The 18,950-nt window shown below is 36.9% G+C and overlaps 1 protein-coding gene across 1 annotated transcript in view; it reads left to right on the plus strand.

The window, feature by feature from the left end:
* Positions 1-18,570, plus strand: part of LOC100892147 — a 49,129-nt gene extending 30,559 nt beyond the window's left edge. The window contains exons 4-5 of the mRNA XM_003725953.3: positions 5,845-5,958; positions 17,599-18,570. Coding sequence (XP_003726001.1) covers positions 5,845-5,958; positions 17,599-17,643 — 159 coding nt within the window. The 3' untranslated portion in view covers positions 17,644-18,570. The remainder of the gene's footprint in view (positions 1-5,844; positions 5,959-17,598) is intronic.
* Positions 18,571-18,950: the final 380 nt, after the last annotated feature.

Raw genomic sequence — 18,950 nt, forward strand, 5'->3', positions numbered from 1 at the left:
ACGAAGACACACACAACACACAACCGCGCACACACACACACGCGCTCACACACACCCGCACGCACGCACACGCACACATATTATACACCATGGATTCAAGCGTACTTTGCACAAGGTGATATTGTTGACAAATCATCAAACACTTGCTTTGAAATGAATACCCAAAGAGGTCGACTTATGTTTTGGCACGTAACTGATGAAAGGCTGCATGAAGATATAAATACACATGATGTTACTCCTTGACCATGTATATCAACACTATAATTATATATGGGGGGGGGGGGGTAAGTTAAAGGATGTGTGTCACTTTAGGGAAGCATTGATAAACGATGCAGGGGCAACCTAAAATTCACGTCTTAGGATAATCCAATGTCATTAAAAATAACATGCTGTAAATTGGGAATTCACCGAAAGCAGAATTTTCCCTAATTAAAGCTAACATGCATGGCAGACATGAAGTCCTCCCCTAACTCTTTTTTAATATGTCTTAATTATAAACGATGGACGTCCTTATTTGCCGATAATGCTTACTTTATAATTCATTTTTCAGCGTGAGCTTTGCTTTCTTTTTTTAAAGATATTAAATATGTTCAGTATTGGTACAATTACAATGATCCGTATAGTTACTTGCCATGATAATGTGCCGTATGAGCTCCAAGATTGAATAAAAGGTAGAAATTTAAACACTGTGTAGATAATTTTGAAGATTATCAATTAATTAATTCTTTTTTCAATAAAGTACACAACGTGTAAGTACATAACGCATAGAAAAAAGGATCATAATCTATGATGTGTTTTTTTTAGGAATTTAAGTAATTTCATGTAACATAAAGAAATTTACAATCATATCTTGACACGCAACAAAAATGCGTTGTAAGGCCGTTTGAATTCACGTAATATGTAATAACATGCCTTTACAAAATTTCGCTAGATTCTACATATTGTATATAGATTCGATGCTTATTTAGTACTGCTGTAATTGAGCTTTTTGAGCAACATAAGCTTATGATATTAATAACACCTGATTTAACCCTCTCGTAAAATCATTATTGCGTATAATGCTACAAAAGCACGCGCAAATAATACATCGTTTTTTATTATTCAGGAACTCAGAATGGTTGAATAGAATTCATGGAAAAATTAAGGTGATTGACAGCTGTTCCTGATGCAGTTAAATTAGGTTTCATTAGAATCAAATTATTGTGCAGAAGAAAAAGTGTTCCATGAATAATCTCTGTCTCGAAGCTCCATCTCATTCTCTTTTCCTCGTTCTTTCTACGTGCATGAGTCTGCATTCCATTTTGACTCGTTTATTTCTTCATGATAATCTCATTCCCCAGTCCTCATCTCTGTTCCTCTCCCGCATCTCTCCCCTCCCCCTCTCTCTCTCTCTCTCTCTCCCTCTCTCTCTCTCTCTCTCCCGCTCTCTCGCTCTCTCTATGACTCCTCCCTGCTCCCCTCTCTCACCATCACTCTCCCCCCACCTCTTTCTTTCTCACGCACACAGGCAAGAGAGGCATCCACCTATATACACACAACTCCATATCCATACATGAATCATCTTTCCCTCTTTATGCTACTCTCCCTCCCATCTTGTAGACCTACGATCCTCATCATTATGATCATCATCAATTTCATGTTCCCATCGCTTCATTTCTCTCCTCTCTGACGAAGCATACTTCCTTTGTTTTCATCCTTTCTGATTCTGTATGTGGGCGACCTTTTTTTTGAGCGACGTTAAATTGAATAGCAATATGAAGTGCGTTGATCGGCTAGAATAACTGCGCGTCCACTCGACGAATAGGTCTAAGGTTTTATGGGACTACACCAAACTGGTTTCCGGTACGTGAGCAGGGGTTAATGCTTTACCTCCCTCCATCGTTTGTTCTTGAGGAGTTGGACTGAACACGACGGAGCTAATTACCGCCAGGGAACGGGCTGTCACTCCATATAAGTACCCGGTTGGAGATGCGACACATACCAAAACGCTTTCCTTCCGACTTTAAGACGGAGGAGAAGAAGAAAAAAGTGCAAGAATATGCACACTTGCCCATTCCCTTGTCCAGAGGAAGTATGTATGGTATGGTTAGGGCTGATTTTATTTTTAACCGAATGTACCTGCTAAAGGTTAATTGATTCGCAAATCTAGGCGTTTGTCCGTTAAATCACATCACGGGCGGAAGAGGATCCTATAGGTTACCAAATAAATGAGGCCGACTCCACGAGGAATAATATATTCGTCGCTGGAGAGGGCGGGTGGGGTGCGAACCCCTCCCCCCCCCCCCTATATTCACAATTTCATGTTGGCATTATTTTTAAAGCATTGTCGTCAAATCGCTCTCCCTCCCGATTTTTTGATATTTGTTATTGTTGGTGAAATCATCTAATGAAGGAAGAAATTGAAGATTTGTTTATCGTTCTTCTCTTTATGCTTGATGGAAATTGCGGCTAAAAATAGCCACAATGGTGCGACACCCCCGCTCAAAATCACTGGACGAGTCACACCCTTAGTGCTACAGTCCATAAATAGGATTACATCAACGATCTCACTGTTATCAGCATTTCTGACATTTTGACCTGTTTTTAAACATGATCATGTTCAGAGTGGTTTGAAGGTTCAAAGGTGCAATGTAATAGGGCATTTGCGTAATGTGACCTTTAGTGCTCTTTTACGAATTATTTAATTCACCTGTTACGAATAATTGTATTTTAAAATTGCATTTTTTACATGTTGTTAGATAGGCGAGCCACGATGTTTGTTTTATACCTGGCAACTACTAATGTATTCAATTGAATTATGAATATTGAGATACATTTAATCGTTATAATTATAGGCCTAAGTGAATGACATAATTTGTATCGAGACGCTTCACGAAGGCATATGCGTAATTTTGGTTACATTACTAAAAATGGAACAATGCGAAATATATAAGAAAAAAAATAAAGTGAAATAGACTGTTAAATACGCTGTTAGAACGGTGTTTAAAATATCACTGTTTAAAAGAATGTTGTTTAAAAAAGTAAACGTTGTTCAAAATCGAAAAATCAGTGCTCGATTGGCTTAAACAACTATCTATTTTAAAAAAAAATTAATTAAACAGAGTTGTTTAAAAAGTCCCGGGGACGTCGTTGATATTTTCTCGATACGCGATTGCAATTTGCGCACACACATGCGATATGCACAAAGTACGTACATAATACATGCATGCAAGTATGCAGTGCTAGTGTGCAGTGCAGACGAAAATGGCGGAACACGGGGCAAGGCGACGACTTGGTTCTTCTCGGCTTCGCCGATGGGGTTTAGGTGAAGTTATAGAAACAAATAATAACGTTGTCTGTCACTGCCATGAATATGATGAACAAATGTTGAAGTAAATTGGCAACAAGCTCTGCATGTTACAGTGTATAAATCGTTGTGATTATTGCAGGAGTGGTTCCAGTAGGTCATTTCACAAATTCAAGCAACCAGATAATAACTATTAAACAGTTCTGTTTAAAATTTAAACAACTTGCTTTAAACAACCGAGTTGTGCAATTTTATTACTAAACAACTGTTGTTTAAAAGGTTTTCTAATTTTTAAACAACTAAGTGTTCAAAATGTAAACAACCTTAATTTGTTTAATTTTTAAACAACAGTTGAGCGATTCACCGGTTAACTCGGGGTTGTTTAAAATTTTAAACAACTTGTTTAATTTTGTTCTAACAGTGTAGACTGTTAAATAGAGGGGAACAGGAAAGGCTGGGATTATTGAATATACATTTCGCCCAAAGAATACAATACCTTGTGACAACGCAGCATATGGATATCGTCGACACTGTTCTACATTTTGCTCAATATAGTTCATGGTCAACTATTCTATGTGCACAAAATGAAAGAAACTGGAATTTGCAAAATGAATTTATCAATTTGTTCATTTAGGGGTAATACAAAGTTTTGGGAAATTTTGGAAATTGGGTGGATACTGATTCTTTACAATGTTGATATATTTGGATGCCCCTGTGGATTTATTATAAGCACTAGAAAATTTAGCCCTTAACCCTAAAAAGGCCGGGCTATTTGAGGTCTTAGTATGGCCGGGGGCCATTATGGCCCCCCCCTTAAGATCTCGGCCGTGAAACGGCCGATCGCCGCGAAAATGTGCACGCATGTCAAGTGAAGTGTATAGAATTATGTGATAATTTCAATTTTTTGAAAAATTCACTCATTTGCATATTTATGGTAATTTATGCAAATAAAGTCATAAAAATCACATTTTTACCCATAAATCATATATTATTCATATTTAAGCATCCCTTTTCACTACATATATTCATTAGACCATTCTGAATAATAATATGACAAAAAATTTCGAAGAGCCAGCTTATTCCTTATGTTATCCCTTGTTTTTGTAATTTCTTATGTATTTCACTGTTTTTTAACTTATGTATTTCATTGTTTTTGTTGTTTTATTTCATTTCTTACTACAATTCAACTATTTTAACTCCAAAAACAACCACCTAAACTTTAAACAAGACCCAATAACCCATGTTTGATCTGTTTTAAGGAAAAATGACTTTTCCATATGTTTTGTACACAAATCACGAAAATGGGCGATTTTCTGGCTGACATGCAAAGACAAAAGGTCACGTGACCTTGTAACCGCAGGTCCGATTTTCAAAAAAAATCTTTTAAAAGTTGCGCAAGACTCGAAAGAAAAAAGTCAGCAAGCGGCGGGGCGCCATCCGTATGCGTTCCCGAGCAATCGGAAAACTTGTGGAGGGGGGGGGGGCATAATGGCCCCCCGACCTTATTAGGGTTAAAACACTTCTGCTTTTGAGAAAAATTGAATATAAAGATTTACCGGTGCTCCCGGTAAATGTTGATAAATTTCAAAAAGCGCCTACGGCGGTACACTGGTAGCTGCGACAATGATAATATCAGCGTAGTTATGATATATAATTTCCAAACGGGAATAGCTTATCGGTCGATATTATTAAAGAAACATTGTTTCATAGTTTAGTTAATATCTTGACTTTGAGAGAGAGCAATACATCATAAAGATGTTATTATTTACAATTTCATAAGTTTAGACTCGATTTCATCCGCGACAACGATCACTGAATATTGTAGGATGTTATATGCTTTCAATATGTTCATTTGAACCAAATTTATGATCCCATACCAAAACTTTGTATTATCTTTAAGATACAGGTTTGTTAAGGTACTTATGTTACATTTGCAGGACAAAAAATGAAAAGGTTAAATTCCAACAGCATTTGAAAGATAAATTTAGAACTTCCCTCACAACGAAAGGGCTTGAAAGTGGCTTTTAGTTGGAAAATAACGACCATTAGTTGTCGAATCGACTTAGGTGATTGCAATCACTTAAGTAATAGTCTGATTTTCAGACCATTCTACCGAATGGTATTACATTTTGTGCTGCACAAAGATTCAATCAGTTTAATTTTGGCCATTGCAAGTAGTGGGTTATTGATGTTGACAAACGCTCCTGTACCTGTTACAGCTCATTTTATGTATTGTTATTAACCAAAGAAACAAAGATGTCAGTCATTCACTCAATAGTGTCTGGCAGTGAAGTCTAGAAGGTAAGCGGGTTTCCTTGCAAAATTTGAATACTAGGACACTGCTAATGTTTAAATTCCACAGATGGGACATACATGATATATTCACAATTATTGCAAAGTTCTACTGAATTTGATGTTGGCTGCAAAAGTGACATAGTATCTTAAAGTGTATTAAAATTATGACTTATATGGTTCCATTAAAGGCAGAAAAGCATTTTCTGCCGTTCGTTTAAACGAATGTTGTTAAATGATAATATATTGTCCTTCTTTATTTGCAGACATTTAGGAAAGACTTTTTGCTGGATTCGCTTGAAGGATTCCGACTGACGGTGTGTCCCTTTGACTCAGTCATTGAACAGTTCTCAAAGGAACAACAATTAGAACTTTGGCAGGTAAGGATTTAGGAAATAAAATTGTAAAAAAACATTTTCAGTTGCCTTTAAAGGGGATCATTGGACCGCTTTACTAACATATTGAAATTTAGGGGTGTTTCTTGCCTGGGGACCTAGTGACGAGTTACTCCAGTAACATGTTACAAATGAATGAACTACAATACGTTGAATCCAGTCTGCATACATTATTTGTTGCTATGTTGGGCTAGCCCCGGGGAAGCTTTCAGGTTCTCAAGAACCATCTTTGTTTTAAAAGTATGCATGAAATTAAAATATGTAAGTAAACCGGTCTATTATAGCAAATAATGATTACCATATTGTTAGCAGACATGAAAGTAGACCCACAAAACAATTTAGACTTTGAAATGGTTGAGGGTTAGAGCGTATACGAGGAAAATATAACTTCCTAACAAGACCTTGCATCACGGAAGCTCCACCATTTTCTCTCTACTCATTATTTTATCCCAAGATGAACTCCCCGAACCATTGAAAATATATTTGTTTGAATTATTCAATCGTAGAATATAATGTAAAAGAAACTATAACAAGTAATTTCACTTCTTCCATACTTATGTTGACTCAAACTTACCCAATATACACCTTTAACTGAGAAAATGGATGATAATTGTAATAAGAAATGTGTTGACTATACATCACAAGGAACGGAAAAAGATCCTCGAGAAGAATGTCTCGACATTACACCGGGAGGGGTTGTATAAATGCTTCAATTATTCTTAAATACAGCCTAAGGTGACTTCCTTCTTTTCTACACTTTATTCACATCTCTGGAAGATGAGTGGTAATAAAGACTACATTTAGACATTCAAATTATCATTAACCAGTGAAATCATATTACAAATGCGTCAGGCAGCATCATGACACAGAAAGTAAACAATTTGATTCAATTATTCTCCCTCAAATTGAAATTTGGAGATAAATGTCACGAGTTTTTTTTCCTGAGATAAAGAAAACTAGATTTCACGCATGACGGAAAGACGTTTAGCAATGTTATTGAGCATATTTGAATAGGTATCGTCCTACTATCATGGAGAAAGGACAATATAATCCTGCGTACTGCCGGCCTATCATACTTAATCATATTTATCAACACACAGGAAGAGGTGTTATAAAATAGTAACATCGACTTTTGTCCTTCATCTATAACTTGAATCATAAAATTACCATTATGACGACTGTCTCAATTATGGAGTATATGGAGTGTTGGAGAGAGGGAAAGAGAAAGATAGGAAACACATTAAACTTCTAACATTGAACAATGGTTTGTTTTTTTTAATCGTGAGAGTAGATATGTTTGCTACGAATAAGAGCTAGAATTAATTACCACCCAATAAATAATTGCTGCGATCAAGATGATTACATTTAAAGGGATTGGGTATCTTTGTCTCAGATTCTGAAACAAAATCCTGGATTTAGCTCATGCTGCAATCATAACTATAAACGTTTAGGTCCGTCGGGAACCCCATGACTTTTACAAGCCAAACGCCTGTCTGATTATCAAGATCTTTATGACTGGAACTCAAAATTTAAAAATTCGTTTTCCTAACGGTTTTTATAACACCACAGTCTATTGGGAAAAATTAGTATGGTAAAGCCTGTCACTCAAAGATTTTTACTTTCTTGAAGCACTTCATGATCACTTTAAAGCGCAATTTTGTTTCGGGCTTCCAATATTACAACATATCACGGACATAACACGGCCATGCATCTCAGATTTAACATCGTTAAACGATGCCTTTAAAGGTTAAGAGCATGAAGAACTAGATAAAGAAAAACGTTTGTAATATAAGAAAAACTATGAGGTTTTACAAATATACCGTGAATGCGTCATACACTCAAAAGTGCATCAAGTAGCTATATAATGGTTGTTAAAAAAATGTACAGTTGCTCTCAAGTCAACACCAGTAAACAATTGGAATTGATGACTGATTAAAGCGAACTTCTTCTGTTTCGAAAACGGACTATCATATTACGCAACATTACATAAGTTACGACAATATCCTCGTCCGTCTACGTTAATTGTTGTGAAGTATACAAAATTATTAGTCCGTTCACAATCTATCAGGTCGCTTGATTGTAATTCATGATATTGATGCGTTTGTCGTGTATTTTAAGAAAGAATGGATGGTGTCACAGTTTCCCAGAATATATATAAATACCGCAAAATATACAGATGCAATGCATTTTAGTTGAAAAATGTTAAGTGTTATCAGACGTATCTTGCCTGTTTCTACTTTCATAACACCATGAGCCTAGAAGGGCCTACCTATAGCAGGTCCGTTATTACATCAAGATACCTTGGTAATGTATAATTGTTGCCATGTTTAGGTAAATCTAAATTTTAAAGTGAATATAACATTCTTGAAGTATTATTTACGTTAGGACGATCTGTCGTGCGAGTTCGGAGATTTCCGTATACAGACGCAGATGCATACTTTGATCATACGCCTTCCGACACTTCTTTCAACTTGTCTTTTGAGCATCATCCTTCAGTTATCGGTCCGCTGTGGCTTAAATCTCTCTAATCTCTTTACAAATGTCTTCACATCTTCTGGGAATAAGCATAAACTTTTTTAAAGACAATTTTTATTTTTTTGGTTTTTACTCAATAGTTTTCTTATAGGGGGACCGCCCCCAGAAAAATCTAACCTAGGATATGCACGATATAGAAACGAAGAATATGCTTCAAAGCACCCTCAAAAGACAAAATAGCTGATATCGTACTTATCTTTTAAGGTTTAAGCTAGTGACATGATGGAGTTTAAGAATCGCAATTTTGTCATTCACATTCACGATTCTGTAAACTTTCGTCAAAAATTCCTGTTGATATAAATCACATTCTACGTTTTTTTTTAACAATTAAAAAGCAGTAATGTTTCCAGTGTGAAGATGAAAACTCGATCAGTTAAGCACCTGAAAAATCCAATTTCTAAATGAGGAAATGGAAACTTCTTCTTTTTTCTTTTGAAATAGGATTGTCATACCATTAGTTCTACTATATTTTCATTAATTGCTGAAAAAGTAATTATTACTATCTTTAAGATAATGGCTTGGATAATGGTGATAATGGAATAGTAGTATTAGTATAGTAAATGCAGGACAATGTAAATGATTATCATGCGTCTGCTGAAGATACGAACAAAAATAAAACAAATTAGGATGAATGAGAAGGTAATTAATATCTAGATGCGTGGTTTTCTCACAGACGTGATGTAAAACAAAAAGGCATATACATTTTTGTATACCGTTATTACATCGTCGCAATTTCCTTGGCAATTACATGTCTATTCAAAAATTGTTTTAATATAATAATAATAATAAAAAACTACTACTACTACTACTACTACTACTACTACTACTACTACTACTACTACTACTACTAATAATAATAATACATTTATATAGCGCAGCTTTTATATGCGGTAAATACCGTTATTTGGTTGGAACCATGATGGAAAAAGATACCCAGACAGAGTGAAGGAGGGAGAGAGGGGGAAGGAAGGGGGAGGGGATAGAGAGATAAAGAGAGATAGAGAGAGAGAGAGAGAGAGAGAGAGAGACAGACAAGAGCACAGATAGACGACAATAAAACGAGTTTCCGTTTTCACCGTTTTCAAGATGAACAGCACATGTACGTATATACGTAATGAGACAATGATGCAAACAATTTAAGAACATGACTGCAATCATAGCCAGGAAATGAGGCATATTTAGAGCAAAGGGCATCCTTAAATTACCATCTATCCAATTGAGGAGCCGACTAGGAACTATGACAGGCAAATAAAGTACCACACAAAGGATGTGCAGAGATGATATTGTGCTCTTCAAAAAAAGAACGGGTAGATGATATTTTACTCTCTGTGACGTACTTCGATATGCTATTTCTTCAATAATTGTATCTCTATTGCATTTCAACTCATAATCATAGGAAACTTCGCGAAAAAGCACTATACAGCCACACAATTGCGATTTATAATGAAATAATTCATTTTGGTATCATTCTCCATTATATACTGCGCACACTCTTTCTAGGCCTAACATGGAAATGCTGCCAGACGAATCTTATCATTGAACTTGCATTTGCACTAGTGTGATTATCAATTCAATCTATTGTCCTTTTTTCTATATAAATTGCTCATGACAATTTTACTTATCTTTTCCATAGAAAGCGTCTGACTTATTATGTCGACTTTGAACATGTTTAAAGAAATGAAGGAACGATTCCACGTGTTTAGAACATTGGAAAATGTTGTACTTCTTTCACCTACATATTTCGCTGAAAACCCGTTTCTTAGGGGGTTATTAAACTTTGAGCATTCGTCTGTTAAGTTCTTTGTTCTCATAAACTAGTTCATGAGAAATTTGCGTCAAATCTAGGTTATTTGTTTGCGATATGAAGACAACCCAGACAGCGTGGACATAACACCTGGATACAATCTAGTTGAAAGCAGATTGAAAGCCGTGATTAATTAGATATAAAACAATTTCAACGTGACAAAGAAATGCATAATCAGTTGTCATGTGACACTGAAGAGATTAATGGTTAGATACAAGATATATAACAAAAGAAACAAAAAGAACGTACTGTGTGTAAACAAAAAGAGAGAACAGAAAAGGGATATAGATGGCGGCGAATTTTGTTTGGGTGAAGTAGTGCGGAAAACATATGGATGGAAGATGTGGGGGAACAGGGGAAGGGAGTGGACCTTGTAACATGAAATTAGGAATGGGAACCTGGGGGGGGGGGGGTGTTTCACAAAGAGTAAGATCGACTTTAAGTTGGACTTAACTATGGCAGGCCATTCATGCCACTGTTTGCTCTCACCATTGACTGGCATTGGTCTCTCAAATGACGTACAAATCATGGTCACAAATCTACAGAATTTACATTTTTGGATAGTTCATTATTGAATAAAAATGTAATATCTAAAGATCATAATGGTGAAAACAGTGGCATGAACGGCCTACCATAGTTAAGTCCGACTTAAAGTCACTCGTGGTCTTTGTGAAACACCCCCTGGAGGTATACATTTTAGCTGAAAATAACCAGCAAGGCACATTAACAGAGGCAGTGGCGCCTCATGTGTCTTGTCATTGAGAGACACACACGGGTGTCATTGTGTGAGGGGAGCACTGATCATAATTATTATACCATGTATATACAGGTACGTAAAATGCAAGCGAAGGAGATGTCATGTCACCTTCTTCTCGTCATCATTAATTTCTCTAATTTCTATCATCTCTCTCTCTCTCTCTCTCTTACTCACACACACACACACACACACACACATACACACACACTCTTTATCTCTGTCTCTCTTCCCCCCTCTCTCTCTTTCTTTCTCTCTCTTCCTTTCCCTTCCTCTCCTCCAATCTCTTTCTGTTTATTTTCTTCCTCCCCCGTAACTCTTTCTCGTTCTACCTCTCTCTCTCGCTTTGTATATAATTTGTTTGCCATTTGTCATTGATGAGGCAGACGCCATACCCTATTGTATCCATGTGTTGAGAACATTGTGATATAGAGATTCATTGCAACGGGAAACGATGAATTATTGCCGAAACATGTTAGGGTTTCTAAAGCTATTAATTTTGATTAGGGTTTCTAAAACATTGACGTCCGAATTATGATACAAATTGAAATTAATGAAAATATTTGATAACATTAAATGAGATGACGGCATTCCCATGTTTTATTTCAAAAGACTTATTTGGAATTATTTGGACAAGGTTAAAATTCTGGATCTGCAATGAAATTCCATTTGTCTGACTACTTTCTGAACCAATTCGTAATTGTGCCATTTACCGGAAAAGCTTCGACTCATTTATTTGCACAAACGTCATGTCCTCTTTTACTCGGACATCAATCGTATAATCACTAGCATGAAAGTACCTTGACTTCTTAAAACTACATTTCAATGTTATGACGGCACATGGTCACTGTTTTATAGACGACAGAGATGCGCATTTCGTGATCATCTCACAGGGCGAAGCATTTGGTAGATTCTTTTCCAAGGAATTTGCGCATTCCCACACTATTTTTTTGTTTGCATGGTTCATTAAAGTTTGGACTGATATTTGACTCCTCGTCTGTCTGAATATTTTGAAAGCACAGTTCGGTTGAAGGGTTAACCGGTCAATAGGTCCCCAATACTGCGCTATAACTAAGAAGTACCATTACGATAGCGCTGACAAAGTAAAATACTTAAGACAAAAACACAAAAAAGACTAGCTCTATAAAGGGACTTTACAGATAGCACATGGTACAAATGACCCCAAATATCCACAGATCTTTTACACATGGAGAAGTTCCACTTTGAGCATTTAGAATAATAACTGCCAAAGTCCTAGATGTGCTTCATGAATACCTTTTGTTTGCCCTCTTGAAAAGAATACTTCCACCTGCGTATCACAGAATGTACCGTTGGTGCATAAATGAATAATGTTACATAACTTTCATGAGCGCATATCCAGTATTCATCTCTGTGGGTTTTACCTTTTTTGGTACAAATGACCTTTATCTGCCCATGCGCAGATTGTATGTGTAAACTCCCTTATTGTAGGAAATAAGATGGGTCCTCTGTTGTTTCCTTAATTTTGACGGAATTTCTAGACTCTAGAGTATGAATTATGTTTTCCAGATTTGAGAAGCAGTTAAAATAAATCGTTTTTCGACAGTGGAAAGAGTTGATGTGGGAATCACGAGTGCAGACGTGTCATTTATGGAACGAAGATTACCTGTGGGTATTGTCGGTATTAGGTAAGAGGGAGCAGTCATGTTGATTAATTATTTGATTTATTTGTAAAACATAGAGGCAAAGTTTGGACTGTACTTGTTGAGAAAGGGGAAGTCGTGGAGTTCTGTAATCAATTAAAACCCCTTAAACTTCAAAGAAAACCTCCAAGTGCTGTCATGCAATAATTGTCTATGCCTTCGTCAAAACTCTCCACCTTAATAATAATGAACGTTATTTGTATAGCGCATATCACTAACGTAAAGAAAGTCCCTATGTGCTTAGAAAAGAAGGACATAGAGATAGGGCGGAATAGAAATGAACATTTATGCCTGATGCATGAAAATAATTACAATCTAGATTCCTGCAAAGGTTATAAATATAGTTGTCAGAATAATATTCATATCATGAATAGCTTTTACTCCTCACGACCTTGGTGCGTGTTCAGAGTGTTACGTCATTTATATTACCCATTTGCAAATCCATTTTGAAGTCGCCCACTGTGATATAAACTGTTACCCACCCTCTGTCTCCCATGTTACACGACCTTTCTTCATAATTATTTTTCGCTCCTCACAGTGGCCTTTCTCGTTAAACGGTGTGTAGGGTATGAGATTCAGCGGGATTTCATGACTCTTATTGCATTCACCCCATCCACTTGTCAAAGTCTAATTAAAATGTGAGTGGCAACGTGATTCAAGTGGAATCTTTTGACACACCTCCCACCTAAAGTATTGCGTAAGAAATGGCAACAAGGCCAACTGAACTACGCCGAACACAGACAATTTAAAAACGCACTTTTTTATAACGTGGTGTGAATTGTACAGTGACTTACCTGAAAGAAGTAAATGCAATCATGTTGAAGATATACCAAATGATCATGTGCATACCGAGGCAATGACTAAATATTAGACTGAAGGTAGACTAGAGAAAGAAGAGGAAGAAGAAGAAAGCAATGGAGAGAGGGGGAGAGGAGAAGGAGAGCGAGAGATATATAGATAGACCAGAAACAAACAAGGAAAAGGGAAGTTGGATAGGCAAGTAAATGGGAGCACATGAAAACTATTTAGGATTAAAACACGACAGATCGTAGGCCTATATCAGAGAGGGATTTCAATTTCATTTCTCATAAAATGCCCGAAGACCTCTTTTTTGGTTATTTATGTTTCAAACGGGAATATGAACAAAATACTTTTTGTAAGCTCGTTATTGTACCATTGCAGTCAGTGATTATTTTTATAATTTCTTTAAACTATGATTAATTAATTTTGTTTTACCAGAGTTGTGAGGAATTCCCAACGAGTGGTATACATAGTTTATTTAATGCTATAATTTTGTATTGCATCAAATAGTGTTATCTTCCCACTGGATGTTTGTAATGCCAAATGATATGTTTCCCAACATATGCAAGATTTAGAAATACTCTTTTTTCACATCAAAGGCTCAAACACTCAAAATAAGGTATATTACAATTACTAAAAGCCTCCGTCTGAATCGTTAGATATTCGGCAATACATCGATTGAATAGGCCTATACTGTATTCCGTACATTATGACGAAGACAGTTAGAACCGACGCGTCGGTCCAACACAGGTTAGTTCCATGTGTCCATTTTCTTAACTTAATATTTACTTATTTATAACCCTGATTGATCGAAAAAGGCGATCAGCTTCAAACATTATCCTGAAATTGACTAACAATTTAAAGAAATATAAAACAGACAGCGCCCGCCTATATAAGACTACTCTACTATCAACTAACTTAATCTATTGTAGTTGGACTCCTTCTTTCTACAAAAATACTTCCAACAACCTCTCGAATCAGTGTCATAATTCAGTTCAACATCATTCTCAAATCCAAACAAAATTGTGGATGATCTAGTTTGAGTAGCGTAGCGCAATTTTTGCGATTATAACATAGAATCTTTATGATTTAATGACAATTCTATTTTGTATGACGAGATGAACGATTCGAAAGGATGCCATTCAACCTGGTTTCATGCTTTCATTTGATGGAAGGGAAGGAGATATTTGAAGGGCAGAGTTAAGGTTGTTGGTTTAATGGTGGAAGTTGACGGCATGCATCACGCCACACCCTCGACACTAGTAAACCCTATCCTTTAACGGCTCTGTAGTGTTTGCTTTGAACCACCGTCTAGTGACAGGCAAGAGACGGGCAGAGATACGGTCAAACCGATGGTCATGACCCTCACCATGGTCGTGGTTATATCAACAAGCTAGCAGTCGGGAAATACGACGAAGACAATTCAGCTTGATGTAGTTCTGTCAGGATGTCCTGTTTCCATTGGATATAACAAGTTTAAAGATCACGATGAAGAAGTAAAGGGAAATAGCTCTCATTCTATCATGGGCAGTTTTATCTTTGTTATTCGATAATGTATTGATTTATTTGTTTCTTTTATATTTGTGGGGGGGGGGGGTATTCTGTGCGAAATATATCATACTGACAACATAAGAAGTTTTTGTTAATATTCCAATAAAAAATCAAAGTGCTATTATATTTCACCCCATGATCCCTACTAGATAACAACTATTCTGTAACATTGGTTGAGTGCAGTGTCGGAATATGGACCTATATTAGTAGGGTCCATGGTCGGAATGAGTAAAGGCTTTTATGGGGGAGCCGGTAAAAACGTGCTTGTTCAAACTCTGGTAACACAGTTACATACACGAGCAGGGGCGGCAAATTCTTTTCATGACGGGGGAGGGGGGGGGGGGCGAAATGCGAGGGACGAGGGAGCAATGGTGTAATGAGAAAAAAACGCTTGGGGAAGGGGGCAGAAGAAGAAAAAATCCGCATCACCCTTACTCTTACAAGTTACATGAAGACCCCGCGGAACGTTTTTCAAATTGGGGTTCAGGGGTTAGCCCCATGAAGCTCAGGGGTTTTAGGCATTTTATAACGGTCAGATGAGCATCCAGGGCCCGCCCTAGGACCCATGGTAGGGTCCAAGGGGGCGAAGCTCAGGGTGTTAAGGCATTTGTTTACGGTCAGAGGAGCAACCAGGGGCCGCATTACGGCCCTAGGTGGGGTCTAGGGGGCAGAGCTCCCGGAAGCACAGGGAAAAACCATGCCATATTTCAGCACCATTTATAAATCACTGGTATCGAATTAGAAATAAACCACGTTTGAATTTTATTAGAGGGGCAACTGCCTGACCCCCCCCCCCCAATCATTACGCCAGTGCGAGGAAGCATAGTGAATGAGAGGACTGAAGGTGACGAACGTGACTACCCCCGCACAGATTTTTGAAGTTTTGTTGTATTAAAAAATTACTTTTCTTAGCAAAACTATAGTATAAACACAAGCAATATACTTTTTTCACACTTCTCTTTTCCACAATATTTACCTGAACACTTTGAAGGATATTATGCGAGGGAGCATAGTTCCCGAGCAAGAAGATGTTTGCATTTTTATTTGTCTAAACACTGCACTCTTGGGCCCTCCAGAGCCTAAATGTTTGTTGCAGTCTTTAATCAGTATTTGATATACACTTTTTGGGGGCACTTTTTCAGATTTTCCGGGGGGATAATCCCCCTAAAATAATTGAGGGGGGACGTGTCCCCCCTGTCCCCCCCCCCCCCCGAGATCGCCGCCCCTGTACACGAGTGTCATTCTTTTGAATCCTACAGGAAATATTACATGTAAAGTCACTCATTTGCCCATTGATGGGGATGTTCACATCCACCAAAATGCCCTTCATAAGACAAAGTATTATATTGAGACATCCCTCCCGTGATCATTAGAACATTGTAGTGAGAAATCAATATATTCATAGCTTTCAAAAGTTTTGACAGATAGGGTTGGAAGAAAACTTATATGACTTATATGAAAAAGATATGAATTGCTCAACACGCTCAGAGTAAGCAAACAATGATAATACAGTAAATATATATAATTCAATCCAATCGTATCCCCTTATCTGTTCTGCTTTATTTGAAGTCGAATAAGAGAGTTAAAGAATATATATATCCTGAACTTTTCGGCGTGGAACATTTAAGAGGCAGTATCCCCCTCTTCATACGTCAGTGGCTAAGTCCATTTGTCGTACATGATACATTCGACAACGTAGATGACTCTTTCCTCTTCTTTAAAAAAAATAAAAATATATACTTTAATATGGAGTAAATGCAGTGTACGCAACTGGACTGGGTATTTTTTAATAGTATTTCCTGCCTATATCGTCACCCTGCACTGTCCATCCTGAAGCGTATATAACGGCATCAAACATTTCACATCATTATACTATACAATACCAGACAATTCTCTACTCGATTCTATACTGACTTCCAATTTGATCCATTTACCACCAAATATGTAGTACAACACGTGTATATGATGGTTCAACAAACGATCACGTACCAACATTGAATTAGAAACAAATATATATTTAAAGCACGAAAAATAACAAAGATACTGGGAGTCTTCAAAGGAGGACATTCGATTTCGTAGAAAACATATTGAGTAGGTGACCCAGCATATAATCCCGATCTAAGTTGTTCGATTATATCATTTGATGCAGCTTGAAGTATACGAGTATTGATTTGACCTTACAATTAGATTCACCAATTAAAAGGAATAATATATTTTTAGCAATTGATTGAACCATCACTTTATTATTTTTGAAAGTAAGAAAGTTTTGAATGGTAACTAGAATAGAATTAATAATTCTCTGTTCTCTTTCGATGTTTAATTGATCATTGTTTTTATATTTACCCTCCCTACCTCTTCCATCTCTCTTTTTCTTCTCTCTCTCTCTCTCTCTCTCTCTCTTTCTCTTTCTCTCCCTCCCTCTTTATCTCTTCATCCCTCCTTCCTCCTTCCCCATCTCTCTCTCTTTCTCTCTCGTTCTCGTTTCCCTTCCTCTGCAGATGATCGAAGACTTCGCAGTATCAAAAGGGCTTGATCTCCGCTAGAAGCACATCTCACGTGATGTCATGTCGTCACGTAAACAAAAAATAGATCTCACCTCAATAATTCGATTTTGCTTTGTAAATATTCCCATCAAACTGTTTATATTTTTAATTTCTACTAAATCACTTTAGTCCAGCACTATACCCATGTAAACAAAACGGAAATATATATATATTGACGTCTCCCATTTCTCTCGGTTGTACATAATGGTTGCTGTCAGTCACAACTACCGATTGCACGCACGTGGCTCACCGGTTTTGATTAAATAGTTTTAACTTGTAATTTATAAAATCAAATAAGTGCATTAGAGTAAATAAACTAAACTCTTATAATGTGAAATTACCTTAAAGCACAATTGTACAGTATACATATATACATATCAGTTTTAATATTATTCCGCCCCACGTGATTAAGTTTTAGTTTCTCGTTTCATCTCCGGTTATTGGTACGTGTATGTAGCATGCAGGGGCGGCGATTTCTTTCATTAAAAAAAGAGTGGGGGAAAAATCCAAGGAAGTAGCGACAGAACCGGTTCCTCTCCTCCCTCCCCGCCTGATTTTGCATACAAACTTTGCAATGACAACCACAAATGAGAAAAGCTTGCTTTAAATATGCTACGTAGACTTTTGAAGGGATTTCCCCCCCTTTTCTCATTTTTTTTAGAAGGGGGTGGGGTGGGGGTTCCTGATCCTGCATTCTTAAGCATATAAGACCCCATTTTAAGCGCACTACGTCTGTGTTTATATCTTGATTCCATAGCTATGTTCAGCTGAGTGCAATCCATCATATTCATTGTTATTATGCGAAGGATCATAGTGACCGCACGAGATTTTCCATTTTCAAATACATAAAATTTGCCTCTTAGAGCATTACAGAGCCTCTTTGGTGTCATGTTAAAGGTCGAGTCATTACATGATAATTTAAAAAAATATATATTTCTGGGAAACGGGTCCCCGTCCCACCCCATCGCCGCCTTTTAATAGTAATATACAAAATGTACACATACATGTATTATTTTTAACGCTGCAATGATTATTGAAAAGTGCACAAAGGAATGTCAATTGATAAATCTGAAAAATAGTCATTTCTTGTCGTTTAGTTAAATATGTGTTGTTATGACGTCATTAAAAAAGAAACAAACAACGTTGACATTTGACTTCCAGGTGTTCGAGAATTTGTTTGTGGTGAGGAAGGTATCATGATACACGATGTTTAGACAGGGTAGAATTAAGGCTCATATACTCCATTCTGCTGAAGGCCAGTTCCAAAATCAAGATTGTTTGCCTCCATTTTATATATAGAAAGGTTC

The sequence above is a fragment of the Strongylocentrotus purpuratus genome, unplaced genomic scaffold (genome assembly GCF_000002235.5).
Source record: "Strongylocentrotus purpuratus isolate Spur 01 unplaced genomic scaffold, Spur_5.0 spur5_scaffold_6, whole genome shotgun sequence".
Lineage (NCBI taxonomy): Eukaryota > Metazoa > Echinodermata > Echinoidea > Camarodonta > Strongylocentrotidae > Strongylocentrotus > Strongylocentrotus purpuratus.